The sequence below is a fragment of the Podarcis filfolensis genome (assembly GCF_964270895.1).
Source record: "Podarcis filfolensis genome assembly, chromosome: 3".
Classification (NCBI taxonomy): Eukaryota; Metazoa; Chordata; class Lepidosauria; order Squamata; family Lacertidae; genus Podarcis; species Podarcis filfolensis.
In genome coordinates, this window is record NC_139606.1 from 30,118,532 (window position 1) to 30,133,321 (window position 14,790).

The window sequence follows — 14,790 nt, forward strand, 5'->3', positions numbered from 1 at the left end:
CGAAGTTGCCATTTAGCATTCCTAATGCTGTGATCCTACAATCTGATGGTACCTTACTGGTTTATCAGTGGTGTTGGCTGCTCCATGAGGCAGAGAGCCATCTGCTTCAGGTGGCAAGTTCTGTGTTGCTTAACATTGTATTCCCTCCACACCCCAGTTTAGAATAGGAGGGGAATCCACTTTGATTTTTTTTTTAACCTCAGGTGCTAAAATGTATTGATTGGGCTTGCCCCTTTGTGGAATTCCTTTAGTTCTTTGGAGATTTGTAATGGCATAGGAATGTAGCCTAATAGTAGTGAATAAAACAAATTATTGCGTAAATCTCCAGTCCTGTTACAGTGAGCATCTTACCTTTAATCCAGCCCAATCTTAAGGCCAGCTAAGTGCAGTTACAGCTTTGAAAGCCTGTGTTCTTTGCCTGTCTGCATCAGGAGTGTGTTGTCTCTAATGCTTCAAAGAAGTAAGGTTCAGTGCACCAATCCTGTTGACGTTTTGACTTCATTGGATGGTTAAAACAGAACGCTTTGGGTTGTTTTGTGTTTTTTTTCTCTTTTTCACAATAAAAAATGTGATAGACTTGAATGAATGAATAATACAAGTAAATGAGTTTTTGTGTAGCGATACTACCTCTGCATTGATTAGGAACCTACTACTAATCTAAGCCGCAATTCACCCCTTGGATCTCTTCCCCCTTGCTGTTGCTTGACCTCCATAATATGTGTTAAGATTGACAGTTGGCAATCAGGTTCCACCTTCCAGAATGTTTTAAGTTGAGTAGAGAGGAGAAACACTGTAGCGCACTGCAGCAGCTAAACTGGACACCTTCATCTGCGCCACCTGAAGTAAAACATGTCTCTCCCATATCGGTCTCTACAGCCACAGCAGGCGCTGTAAGTCTCGAATAGTTTGACTTTACCCCGGAAGACACACTTTTCCAGTGTCTACAGAGAAAGACGGATGCCAACACTCCTCTAAATGCCTAGCACATTTAGGTGCTGTACCTTTAAAGGTGCTATACCTTTAAAACAGCATTACGCCTAGATGGATCAGTCGGCACTTAGTCACTGTAATCATAGCTAACAGGCTTGTGAAGCATGGCAGCACCTGATCTTTACTGAAATGAAGTTGTGCTGAGCCTGGGACACAAATGCTTTGAGTCCACTCACCATTATGCCGAGGTGCAATTGCATTTCTCAAGCAGACAAATGGGGTTGGTTAGCCCAAGGGTAGGGTGTGTGTCTCTAAAACAACAGCTTTAACTACCTCGTCTGCTTGTATTTAAGTTGCAGCTCCTCTTCTCTTCAGCAAAAATAAATAAATCAGCATTTTATCTGTAGTCCTTTTTTTAAAAAAGAAGGGATGTTTTTTCTTTTATTATGCTCCTTAGCCTAAGGACTTCTCAGCTCTACAAAAAATACTAGATCTTCTTTTGAAAGGGATGATTTTCTCCTTTATTATTCTCCCAAGCCTAAGGATTTCTAAGCTCTACAGAAAATACTGGATCACCTTTTGTTGCATCTGAGTATCACACAGAGCTAAATAACCAGTGATATGTGATCGCATTAGTAGGAATAGACAAACAGAGAACAATTTTGGTTGCCTTAATATTTAGTTTTGGGGTATTTCTGATTCTATTTTATTCTTGATTTGCACTGCTGTGGTACATATCTAAAGCATCAGTGATAATACTAATAACTACTGTTTTCTACCAAATGTAACATGGATGCTCAACAAAGTATTAATCTTAAACATTACACAACCACCTTTCCATTGCAGTTATAATGCTGTGAGTGGCATGCCACCGCTTAAAAGAATCCACCAAAAAGGGTTAAGCATTCATAAAGGTAAAGGGACCCCTGACCATTAGGTCCAGTTGTTACCGACTCTGGGGTTGCGGCGCTCATCTCTCTTTACTGGCCGAGGGAGCCGGCGTGCAGCTTCCGGGTCATGTGGCCAGCATGACTAAGCCGCTTCTGGCAAAGCAGAGCAGCCCACGGAAATGCCATTTACCTTCCCGCCAGAGCGGTACCTATTTATCTACTTGCACTTTGACGTGCTTTCGAACTGCTAGGTTGGCAGAAGCAGGGACTGAGCAACGGGAGCTCACCCTGTCGCAGGGATTCGAACCGCCGACCTTCTGATTGGCAAGCCCAAGAGGTTCAGTGGTTTAACCCACAACGCCACCTGCGTAGCATTCATACAGCGCCACAAAAAGAAATGCTGCCATAAAACCATGAAAGACAAAAACAAGAGCACGGATAAAAACCTAAAAAGCAGGAAGTCAGTCTACTAAAACAGCCCAACAGGGCAACCTGCAGCAATAAATCCACCATTAAAAACAACATGCAGTATCCATCTAACTTGTTGCATCGATGTAAGGATTTCTGCTTGTGCAACAGAACTCTCTCCATCCCCATCTCCTGCAGCTGGCACTCTAAATCTGTTCTGGGAGTTCCCCCAACCCCCTGAAGAAAATTCTGGGAGGGCTTGAGAAGGAGAGGCAGGAGTTCTGTTGCAGAAACAGGAATCCTTGCGCTGATGGCACAAGTTAGCCCAGTGCAAATAATCGTTCAAATGATTGGCTAATCAGTTTAAACAGCTGTAAAAAGCCTGTCTGCATAAAAGGGTTTTTCAAGAGGCGTCAGAAAGTCAAAAGCGAGGGTGCTTGATGAATCTGCTGGAAGAGTGTTCCACGACATGGGACCGATAAACCTAAAGACCATTCAGACCTTTGTTAACATGGGCAGCAACTAACAGCACTCTTCTGGGTGATCTCGGCGTACATATCATTGCAGTTTAGTACATGCATTTAGTACAAAGGACAACGGGTTGTAGATTCTTGCAACTGTAGTTCTGGCTTAAAACCAAAAATAATAGTGAATAGTGCTGACAGGTCATCAGGAGTTAACTCCGCCACCAACAATTTGCCATTGGATCAAGCTGAAGCCCTTCCAGCATCCAAATCTCACAGTGGCCCATGAGATGCGCCCACAAGTACAGCAGAGCTCTCCCTACCCGTGATTCCTTGCAACCTGTCACAGCCCACTGCCTCCAACACCAGAGGTAAAGCATAGCCATAGATAGCCTCACCCTAGCCTTGGTGATCATCACTGCCTCTTATGGGAATTCCATAGTTTAACTTTGTGCTTCGTGAATAAGTGCTTTCTTTTGTCCTGAATCTGTCAACATTCTTTGGGTAGCCTTGAGTTCTAATAGTGTAGGAGGAGAACAACTTTCTTCACACCTTATCACCTCTTACTTACCTTTTCTCTAAATTAAAAAGCCCCATATGTTGTAGTCTTCCTTCCCAGGGGAGTTGCTCCATCTTTCAATCACTTTGGTTGCACTTTTCCTGGCTAGGTATGGTACTCTTATTCTAAGTGAAGCCCCACTGGGCCGTGAGTGCAAATCGAGTCTGCCAGGCCACCCAGTTTGCTCCATGTGAGCATCTTTGGCCAGCTGGGCCTCCCTGTCGCTCACCTGATGCCATTAGGTGAGTGAACAGATAATATGACATCAGATGCAGAACAGGAGCTGAGGAATAAACAGGAACTAAAAGTTTTGCCTAAGTTGTTCTTATCCCAGGAGTCTTTGCCCAACCATTAGCTGACTTGCTGTTACTCTAGAGCAGGAATAGGGAACCTGTGGGTGTCTGGATGTTGTCAGACTCCAACATCCATCAGCCAACAGTTAGGGTTTATGGGAGTTGTAGGGTATGCTCACATTACCACTTGCTCCAACCTCTGCTAGTTTTTGAAGCCTCATTCACACGACGTTAGCCACAACCTGTATTAATCCTATAGTTTGACAAATTCTGCTGTTATAATGCTTCGATCCTCCCAAGCCAGTTTCAGTCCAACTAAGAAACTTAAGCACGTTCACTTCATGCTTATGAATGGTATGTACATTCAAGACAGCCACTGCACGTGTACAAATGACAGCATCATGAATAGGAGCTGCAGGGAAAGGGAGGTCATGTAGATCGGGTGACCCTCCTCTATGATGTGTGCAACACCATGCAAATGTGGCTTAAAGCACGGGGGTTGTGGGGAGGGGGGAGAACCACCTTGCTGCGTATTAAGCCACAAACCTGAACATACCCATAGTCCAGCAATATCTGAAAGGCCATACATTCCCCACTCTTGTCCTAGAAATAGAGGTGCGGCAGGCAAAGGGGCCTATGCAAAGAGGAATAAATAATCAGTGGGCTGAGAAAACAGCAATTTGAAGAAAAGGAGGGGGTGGGATAGGAAAGAATGACTGCGGTATGTTGGTCCAGAGGAGTGAGTGGAAACTTTGAAAAAGGAGAAGGCTAGAGGGAGGAAGCTGAATTAAGAAAAGAAAACAGTAGAAGAATGTACTTCAGCTGTATTGGTAAAAGGTTGTGTTCAGTGTGCCCGAGATCAAAGGATTTGAAACTGTCATCCAGTTTGATTAGTTGGAATAAAGTCATAAATTAACTACCCAATCTTTTAAGAAAAAGAAACCTCGATTGCTGCTTCTCTAAACTTTGCATGAACTATTGCCCATTTCAAATGATTTGAACCAGCCAGCCAAATCTGTCACTGCAGGTCCCACTCCAGACATTTATATGTCTAAAACAGGCATGTAGGGCTTCAGTTCCAGGAGTGTAGTGGTGTGAACTGATTTTCTCAAGTGCAGTACAGCCAGAGCAGTTTCGAACTGGCTCCTTAGTTGCTGGTGTCCCAATCACACTCTAGATGCTTCTCTGGAAGCAACTGTGTGAACTCTGTCATTGATGAATCAGTCTAGTCAAAATGCTAGTAACAGGAGCAGCAACTTACTTGGTATTTTTTTTTAAAAAAAAAAAATAAATCAATTAAGAAGAATACTTAGGAAATTATAGGGTTTTAATTTTTGAAGTCAAGTCTAAAACTTGCCTTGTTCTTGCTTGCTTCATTCAATCACATTTCCTTTCTCCCCAGAAATAGGTTCTCTCCAACTCCTCCCACAGCCTTTAAGTTACCTGGAAAATACCTCTGCATGGATAAGCTCCTGTTGATTTCGTTTCTGCATTTGAAATGTGAATAGGTAATGGAGAGGCATGGAAATAGGCCTGTGAATAGGTATCAAAGTTGGTAATTAACTGAAATGGGAAGCAGATATGGATATAGATAATAGTATCAAAGGAGAGCTTCTGGGAGATTTCTTTAGCAACCTCCCATATGTAATGACCTGAATCTTTAGAAAAGGGCTAGCTAAACCTTTGAGTGCCCCATTGACCCATGACTAACCTCTCAGGGGTCACATGTAAAAAGTGACCATAGGCAAAGTATAAAAGTGAGTGTGAATATTTTCTAAATGGACAAGACATGGAGGGAGGAATTGAAGGTCACAAAAAAGGCTTTTGGCATCAATTTTGACCTTCTAAATTTAACCCCTTGAATTTAATAATGAATCATAAATGATAATGGGCTGTACAAAATCCTAGCCCTACTCATAATAGAACGATTGCCATTAATGAACCCAAGTTAGTCATCTCTGTTAATTTCAACGGTTGTACTCGGAGTCAGACTAGCACTGGATACAACCCAATGATTTTAAAACTGCATAGAATAGCTGATGGGAAAGTCTTTTGGAAGGCTGCCCTAAGGACTGTAGTTCTTGCCACTCTCATTTTGAAATGTTGGCCTGCAACCTCTGGAAGACTGACCATGTGTGAATCAGCCCTCAGCCCCAAAAAGGTTAGCCACTCCTGGCATCTATCTATCTATCTATCTATCTATCTATCTATCTATCTATCTAGTCACGGTCTGTTACACATGAAAGTCTCACGTGTCCATACACATTTTTTACTGTCATCATTTCATTTCCATGCTGCTTTATATTTTTAAGGGGGAAAATCCCAAAGCAGTTTACAGCCTACATCAGAACATTAAATAAAACGATTCAGAGTAAAACATTAATGAACAAAGTCAAGTATACATTCAAAGCAAGACAATGAACAGGAAACCGAAATATTATCTTAAAGTTTTCAAAATAAAACATCAGCAAAGGAATATAAATGCACATATAAAGTAGCATAATTAGGAAGAGAATAAAATATTGTAAGTATAGAACATATCTGCTGCTGTTGCTGCCAATCCTGCCAATCGTGGTTCATGGCAGCTGTGGAAGCTCAGGCTCGATGGTTCTGTACTAAGAGACAGCCATTCTTGTGCAGATGTGCTTTTGGGGTAGAGATTTCCAGGGGGGCTGGTTTGCACACCACAATAATCCCTAATTTTAAGCAGCGAACAAAACCACAGCCACCCCCCAACAATGAAAACCATGTAGAAAAATGAGGTAGCAAGACAAATGTACATCCGTCCGTAATAAAGATATATGCAGAGATATGTGGTAGCCAATGCAGTGCTGTAACTATAATCATTTCTCCAGACATTTAAATTGGTTAGACAAGATCTGCATAGCAGCCTGTTTCATGCCATGCCAGAAACAATCCAAACTTCAGCTTATTTCTCCTTACCACTTACAGTTTGTTTGAAACAAACCACAATCTGGGTTCATACGACGCAACAAACTTGTTTCTGCCACCTGTATCCCGCAGGGGGGTGAAGCATATTTGCAGCTAAGCCATGGTTTAAAGCAAAAAACCATGCTTTAGCTTGCCAGGCAAACAGGACCAAAGCTCTTAAGTGGAGAGCTTAGGTTCTTCATGATCTTCCACAGCAATACTTTTGGTGACTGTTCACCTGAACATTCCCCAAACTGCTGTCGAAAGAGATGATTTCCCAGCTGTGGATGAATCCAACTCAAGTGGCCCGGAAGACACAGCTGCAGGAAATCACATCATGGCCAGGAGTGACTATCTTTGAGACAGATTCTGCCAGCCTGGCCAACACAACCAACCTAGTGTCCACATTCTTGAAGAGTTCACATTTTGACTTGGAGCTCCCCTTGCCAGTGGTGTAGCGTGGGTTGCCAGTGCCTGGGGCAAGACAAGTATGGCGTCCCCTAACCTGTGACAGCATCGGCATGGCAATTGCAGCCCACCCACCTCCCCAATCGGCCTCTGCCACCCATTTCTCCCTTTCCACATTCAATTCAATGTGGATCGCAGCCAACGGCCAAATAAGAAAAATAATAACATTAAAAAAAAAAAAAAACCAGTATAAACGGCGCAACAAAATATGTGCCTTTCACCTGATGGAAGAAGCAGAGGTTTTGGGAGGGGAAAGAGCATGGGAGCACAATCATGGGACCAGGATGGGTGGCGTTTGATGTGCTCCCTGCCTCTTGAGAAAGGCGCAAACTGAGGGGGGAGGGTGTGCTATTTTTTCTTTCAGAATTTTGTGCCCCTGATAATTTTGTGCCCAGGGCAACCACCCCTCTGGCCCCCTCACGCTATGCCACTGCCCCTTGTGCCCCTGCAAGCAGGCACAGCTGTTGTCTCATCCATTATAAGCCAATAAACAAAATGCTTTTTACCGCCTCCTCCAAAATATAAGAAGTGTGTTTGATGTGTCAGCTGCTCCAAGCTGCTCCTGGGGAAGATTATGAAGCAAGGCATTCTGTGTATGGCAATTGCCAAAGAGCAGCCTATTAACTTAACTTCTTCTCCTTCCAAATTATGAAACTTGTAACTGGATCTTATCCATGTTTATTTGAAAGAAAGTCCCACTGATCTCAACGGGGCCTATTCCCATGCCAGCGTGTGGAGGACAGAGCGCATCCCACATTCACCAGTTTATTGGTATAATCATCTGGAAGCAAATAGAGTTGTTGTTAGCAATCATTGTGAATTTCCCAAGAGCAAATCCATGTCTGACTAGGTAATATGTTTCATACATTCCCTGTCCCCTCACACCTACATCTATCCATCAATTAGCTTTTTGTCCTAATGGGGTCTTAATTAAAAAGCTCTGATGTGTTGGATCCAAGCTAAATTCACCCTTCAGGTGCATTGAAGTCAATGGGATCCAGCTCATCATGGTAAACTTTTCCCATCGATTTCAATGGGATCTACGTGAGATGGCAATCCTGTCTCTGATTTGGGCAAGGTTGAGCTCTGTTGAAGTCAACAGGACTTCTGATTATAAATGTGTATAGCATTGCACAGTGAGTCTGGACCCAATCCTGCAATTTAAAAGTGATAAAGGATTACCGTATTTTTCGCTCGATAACACGCACCTGACCATAACACGCACATCGTTTTTAGAGGAGGAAAACAAGGGAAAAAACATTCTGAATGAAACAGTGGATGTATCATTTTTGTGCTTCATGCTGTGGCCACAGACATGTGATCTGATGGTGAATTTGGGGTGACCCAATGCAAAAATCCTGAGAATCCCTGTGGATCCATGCTTTGTAACCACGTTTTTGCACCATTGCAGCCCCAGGCAACAGTGGGTGTGTGATTTTGGGGGGGGCAGGCTGTAGCCATGGACATGCTATGTGCTCTGATGGTGAATTTGGGGTGACCCAATGCAAAGATCCTGAGGATCCATGTTTTGTAACCACGTTTTTGCACCATTGCAGCCCCAGGCAACAGTGGGTGCGTGATTTGGGGGGGGCAGGCTGTAGCCATGGACATGCTATGTGATCTGATGGTGAATTTGGGGTGACCCAATGCAAAGATCCTGAGGATCCATGTGGATCCATGCTTTTTAACCACATTTTTGCACCATTGCAGCCCCAGGCAACAGTGCGTGTGTGATTTTTGGGGGGCAGGCTGTAGCCATGGACATGCTATGTGATCTGATGGTGAATTTGGGGTGACCCAATGCAAAGATCCTGAGGATCCATGTGGATCCATGCTTTTTAACCACATTTTAAGTGGGGAAGGAAGGAAAAATACAGAATGGACAAGGAGCACGAGAGGGGTGTGCAGAGAAGCAGCTGGCTAAGAATGCAGGAGAGGGGTATAACGGGAGGGAGGAAAGGAAGGCAAAAGTTTTCCCTCACCTACCCACCCAAGCCAGCCAGCGCTCTCTCTCTCTCTCTCTCTCTCTCTCTCTCTCTCTCTCTCTCTCTCTCTCTCTTTGTTCCGTTTGAGCAAACACAGCAAGGAAACAGAGGAGGGTGGGCAGTAAGACCCTGAGGCAGAATGCAGGAAAGCAGCCACTTCCTCTTTTCAGGTTTCCCTTCTCCGAGACGCGCGATTTGATTTTTGCCTGATTTTTTTTGCCATTTGGCTCCAGGGCCCACACATTCGCTCAATAACACGCACAGACATTTCCCCTTCCTTTTTAGGAGAAAAAATCTGCGTGTTATAGAGGGAAAAATACGGTAGATACCTAGTCCTACTCCATATGCATTCTCGAATCATCTTCCTCCCCCTCTTGGCAGTAGACCAGGCTCTTTATTCCAGAAGTGGGGACCCTGTGGTCACCCAGAGGTTGTTGGACTCCAATTCCCAGCATGGGCAATGGGCAGGGCATGATGGGAGTTGTAGTCAGCAACCTCCAGAGAGATATGGATTACCCATCCTGCACTGCATCCTCATCTTTTTACGCCTTGGGAAAAGCAGCCTCTTTTAAGAGCAGAGTTCACTCTTTCCTTAAGCATGGTAAGGTAAAGGTACCCCTGCCCGTACGGGCCAGTCGTGTCCAACTCTAGGGTTGTGCGCTCATCTCACTTAAGAGGCCGGGAGCCAGCGCTGTCCGGAGACACTCCCAGGTCACGTGGCCAGCGTGACGAAGCTGCTCTGGCGAGCCAGCACCAGCGCAGCACACAGAAACACCGTTTACCTTCCCGCTATAAAGCGGTACCTATTTATCTACTTGCACTTAGGGGTGCTTTCGAACTGCTAGGTGGGCAGGAGCTGGGACCGAGCAACGGGAGGTCACCCCGTCGTGGGGATTCGAACCGCCGACCATACGATCAGCAAGTCCTAGGCACTGAGGTTTTACCCACAGCGCCACCCGCGTCCCTTCTTCCTTATGCATACTTGGGAATAAATCTGTTTTATTTTTTTCCCTGCTGTTTTACGTCATTGGAATCTCTGGACTACTGCCTAGGGAGGGAGGAAGTGGATTCGAGAATGCATATGGAGTAGGGCTCAGCGGTATCTATTCTCCTTGTTGTTGTTTTTGTGTGGTTTTATACTGCAGCTTTATCGCTTTAGCTTGAATTAGCGATACCTTGTTTTTTTCTTCAGAAAGTATAACCACTTAGATCTTTTTGAAATTTTAATGGGTTTATAAATGCTTTTAATGAATTAATTAAATGATCACATGGGGATCCGCTTCCAATAAAGTATTTGACCATGTGCACGGCTGCACAGGATTAAGTGCTAGTGTGATCAGTGGAGCTTACGTTTGAGTAAACAGGCTGCACCACACTTATAAATGTGCCTCACCCTCCATGTTGTTGGACCTCAGCTCCCATGATTCCTGACCAAAGGCTGTGCTGGATTAGGGGCAGATGAAAGTTGGGATTACAACAATATCTGAATGGCCACAGATCACCTAGCCCTGGCATCAGGACCAGCTCAAGACATTTTGGCACCTGAGGCAAACCACAAAATGGTGTCCTCACCCCCTCCATCCCCACCAAGGAAGGAGTGAGTAAAGATTTATGTCAGGAACAAGGCAAGGGGGAATAAAGCTCCACATCAGGATATGCTGCCCCTGCGGATCCTGCCACCTGAGGCAATTGCCTCACCTTGTCTCATAGGTGGGCTGGCCCTGCGTGGCATAGTGGTCTTGGCATCCTAGCCTCAAGTACAGCAAGACTTAAAAGCAAGGGAAGGTGTATGTTTTTAAAGCCTTGCTAACTTACTGCTAGTAATTTTGTTTTCAGCTGCCCTATTGTTTAAGAACCCTGAGAGTGAAATATATTTTAGTTACATAAATAGCCATATAACAATTCCAGGCAGGCTTTTGAGGTGATGCCTCATAATGAGTTGGAAAGATTAGGATTGGTTGGTACTATATCATAAGGCAGATACCCGACAGGTTAGAAAACTGCTGGAATTAATGGATTGGGGTCAGGCCAAGGAGAAGGTAGCAAACGATGTTCCAAAGGGGTCACTCTGTCCAGAATCAACTGCTTTTCCACTTCTTCATTGGATGACTGGCTTCCAAGATCAGGGAATATGAAAGCTGGAGCAAAAGCTACTTTGCACAAGACTATTTCACTCGCAGATATAACTTAAAAAACAAGCACAGTAATGCACAATTAATGCACACATACCTGTTTCATCATGTGCACACACAGTAGGAAATTGTGGTTAACTATCTTGTCCACTTGGCTCAAGGACTTGTTTGACGTGAGCGTTACACCAAGTGGTTGATCACACCACACTTTTCTACTCTTACTGTACCCAATACTAAGCACCTTCCAATTCTGCCAATGGTGCCAGTGAGATAGATCACACAGATAGCGAGTGATGGTTTCCCCCCCACATCCATATTCATTGCAAAGCTTGGAGCACAAAGTTTACTTTTTATTTTGTTTCACAAAATTTATATACTGCTTGATTGTAGCAAAAGAAACACTATATCACATTGCAGGTTGGTTTGTTTTTGAACTCCCGCAATCTTCAACCTTTAAAATAAAAAACCTTTAAAAATAAAATAGGTTTGATGATGTAGAGCAGTGGTTCTCGAAGGGTGTTGCAAGAGGGGATGGCAACTGTGGCAGTAAGATTCAAGGGCAATCATAAAACATTTAAACATTTCAGTATAGTATAGTATAGCATAGTATCAAAATATTTTTTTTTTATTTGCAGAATATGGATGGATATATTTTCCAAATGAGAGCAAGAACATCAAGTAATACGGAGGACAATCCTAGTTGTGTTTTCCAATATATTTCTTATCTATTAAAAATTTGGTGTGGTGCAAGCAATTTTTTCTTCTGAAAGCGTGACCCAGAGAAAAAAGTTTGATACCCACTGTTGTAATAACAATAATAATAATTTTATTATTTATACCCCGCCCATCTGGCTGGGTTTCCCCAGCCACTCTGGGCGACTTCCAGAACATATAAAAACATAATAAAATGTCAGAAGTTTAAAACTACTTGAAATAATAATAATTTCGTAGGGTTTAGGTACACTTGTCTGAGAGATGTGAGCTACCTTAGGGAACTTACCATGTGGAAAGGTCAAGGTTTTAAACAAAATGTATAATGGTACACCATGAAGCAAAGAAAAGGGTTCAGGATGGATTTAACAAAACGACGTTTTGGGTTGTGGCAGTGGGTGGAGAAACCCACTATGAAATAAATAGCTTTATACCTATACCTGCCCAGCACTGCAAGGGACAAAATTATTATGACCATCTTTTATTAAATTTGCATCCGTAGATCTTAGGGTGGTACATAAAAATACAATATAAAAACACGAAATATATGATAAAAGCAAGAACAAGAAACATAATCCATTAATTAAACCTCCACCCCCCCAAAAAAAATTAAATTGAAAACTTCATTGTCCCGTCCTTTAAGTGGAACTTAATCTAAGAGGGGGCATGGGGGGAAGCTGCCCCCCTAAATCAATCAAAACCAATACAAATTTGAGGTTCTGCCCTCCCCCCTAAGAAAAGCCTGCCCTCCCCTACCAAAAATCCTGGCTACGCCCATGACGGCCACCCAACCTCTCCGCTTGACACTTCTGGGACTAAAAGCACAGTGATACTCTCTCGGGTGCCGAGGGCGAAGACACCCAACGTTCCATTTGGAACGCTGCGACACCGCTGGCTCCGCCCCCTGCCCTGCCTCCTCCAATCAGGCGCTCCGCTGGGGCGTTTCTCCGCGGGGTTCCGCCCCGCCCAGAGCCAACCTGCCCCGGCAGCCAATGGGAAGCAGGGCAGGTCCGCGAATTCACCTGCGACTCCCGGGAGCCACCTGAGCGAGCGAGAAAAGCCGACAAAACCCGTTTGTGCGGCGGGCTGTGCGCTCCGTGTCCCCTCTCTCTCCCTCGCGCGCGCTTCCCATCCCCAAGTTGCCCGCGCCGCCGCCAGGATCCCGTCCTAACCAGCCGGGCCAGTTCTGCCACCCGCTGCCTGCCAGACATGACGCAAGAGTACGACAAGTAAGTGATCCAGCTGGGCAGACGGGAAGGCGAGGGAGAGGGGGTGAGTCCGGGCAGGTCCGACCGGTGCTTCTGCCCCCAACCCTCCACGCCCCCTGCCCAGACCTCCTCGCAGAGATTCCGCCCCCCCAGCCACGGTTCCAGCTGCTACTGCTGCTACTACTCGTGTGCAATTGCTAATAATGGGGATCAGGGGCGGGATGGGGGGGTTCCCAAAATTTGGCTCCCTGTCGGAGGGGTTGGAAGGACATCGGCGGCACTGCCAGCCCCCCCCCCAGTGACAGGAGGGAAGAGGTGCAAGAGGTGGCTGGCTGGGCATTGGGGGGGTCTCTTTTGGTGCTGGTAAGCTGGGTAGAGAGGAGGGGATGACAGCTTTGCTTTTTTTCCTGTGGGTTTTTTTTTTAAAGGGGGAAGCAGTCGATTGGATAATAGGATTAAGTTAATTCGGAGTGACTCGCCTTTCTTCAACTGCGATCAAAGCAGCAAGGGTTTTATGGCTCTCCGCCATAAGTTTACACACACACACACACACACACAGGAAAACTTTGTGGGGGTGGGATCGAGACTGGTCAAAAATGGCCCGTGCTAAAGGTCCTCGGTGTGCGTTTTGTTTTGCTTTCAAGAGAATACACTTCGATCAGGTGCTCTTTTCTCCAAAAGCAACAACCTGATCGCTTGTGTCCCCTGCGTGTGTTGGCGAGTTGGATTTCCCCATCAGCTCCCAAATGCCTCCAGGCTCCAGCCTACTTGCTCTCGCCGGGCGGGGGTCCCGCTCCGTAGTCGATACTGATCGTGTGCGTCTTCGTATCTACAGCTGGGTGGCTTCTTACAGCTCAGTCGGTAGAGCCTGAGACTCTTGATCTCGGGTTGGAGCCGCCCCACATTGGGCGAAAGGTTCCTGCATGGCAGGGGGTTGCACTAGAACTGGATGACCCCTGGGGGTCTCTTCCAATTCTACGATTCAAAAATCGAAGTTAGCTTCCCTTTCTCGGGCGCGGGGGAATTGAGATCTTGGTGTGGGGATCTGCATTGAGAGATCCCTGCGCAGGGATAAGCGGCACGGGAATCTAAAGGGAATCTTCCAAGTAAGCGCGCCAAGGACAGTAGGATTCCTTCGTGAGGTCTTAACTCCCTTGATTTCAGCTGGAAAGGGATCGCCCGTTGAAAACACAGCAGTGGGGAGTTAAAGGCTGACTCCATCCGGCACAAAAGTTCTCCAACTATTTAATATGCTACATCTCATTCTGTCGCCCATCATTTCGACAAGCTAGCTAGGCAGGTGTATATAGAGAGGGAGCCGTGGAAAGTTTTGGATTCCCTGACTCGTTCACATCCTTCTGCTTATGTTCTGCATACAACTTGGCCCCAATACCTCACCTGTCCCCCGGTCTGCGTGTTGCCAATGTAGTGCCCAATGTCAGCATCCCATGGCAGCCCCCAGGATCTTGTTCCGCTCTGCCCACTGAAACCAGGACTTCAAAGGTGTTCTTCTGGCCAATAGATGGCTTTTTCCAAGCCTAATTGTGGCATGGGGGTGGTTTATTGGTTTGCTGGCAAGGGAAGAAGAGTTGTGGCATGTGCATGGTGCCCACGACAGTTTGGCTGCTTTGCCAGTCAAAAGCTTGGCGACTCTTGTCCTAACCAGCCTGGCGCTTGTGTTGGTTTTGTCCTCGTTCCACTTGAAGCCACAGCTGAGAAGAATTTTGGCTTTGAAACTCGACTCCTCGGCTGGTCACTCTCATCTCCTCCTCCATCTCCTGTGTGGGGAAGACTCACTTGTCTGTCAGGAG

General features: G+C 45.4%; 1 protein-coding gene across 1 annotated transcript in view; it reads left to right on the plus strand.

Moving 5' to 3' along the window:
- The first annotated feature begins 12,838 nt into the window (after positions 1–12,838).
- The window catches only part of GRHL1 (grainyhead like transcription factor 1), a 62,356-nt gene continuing 60,404 nt past the window's right edge, over positions 12,839–14,790 (plus strand). Inside the window, exon 1 of the mRNA XM_083607283.1 lies at positions 12,839–13,000. Within this exon, the coding sequence (XP_083463409.1) occupies positions 12,981–13,000 (20 nt within the window). The 5' untranslated portion in view covers positions 12,839–12,980. The remainder of the gene's footprint in view (positions 13,001–14,790) is intronic.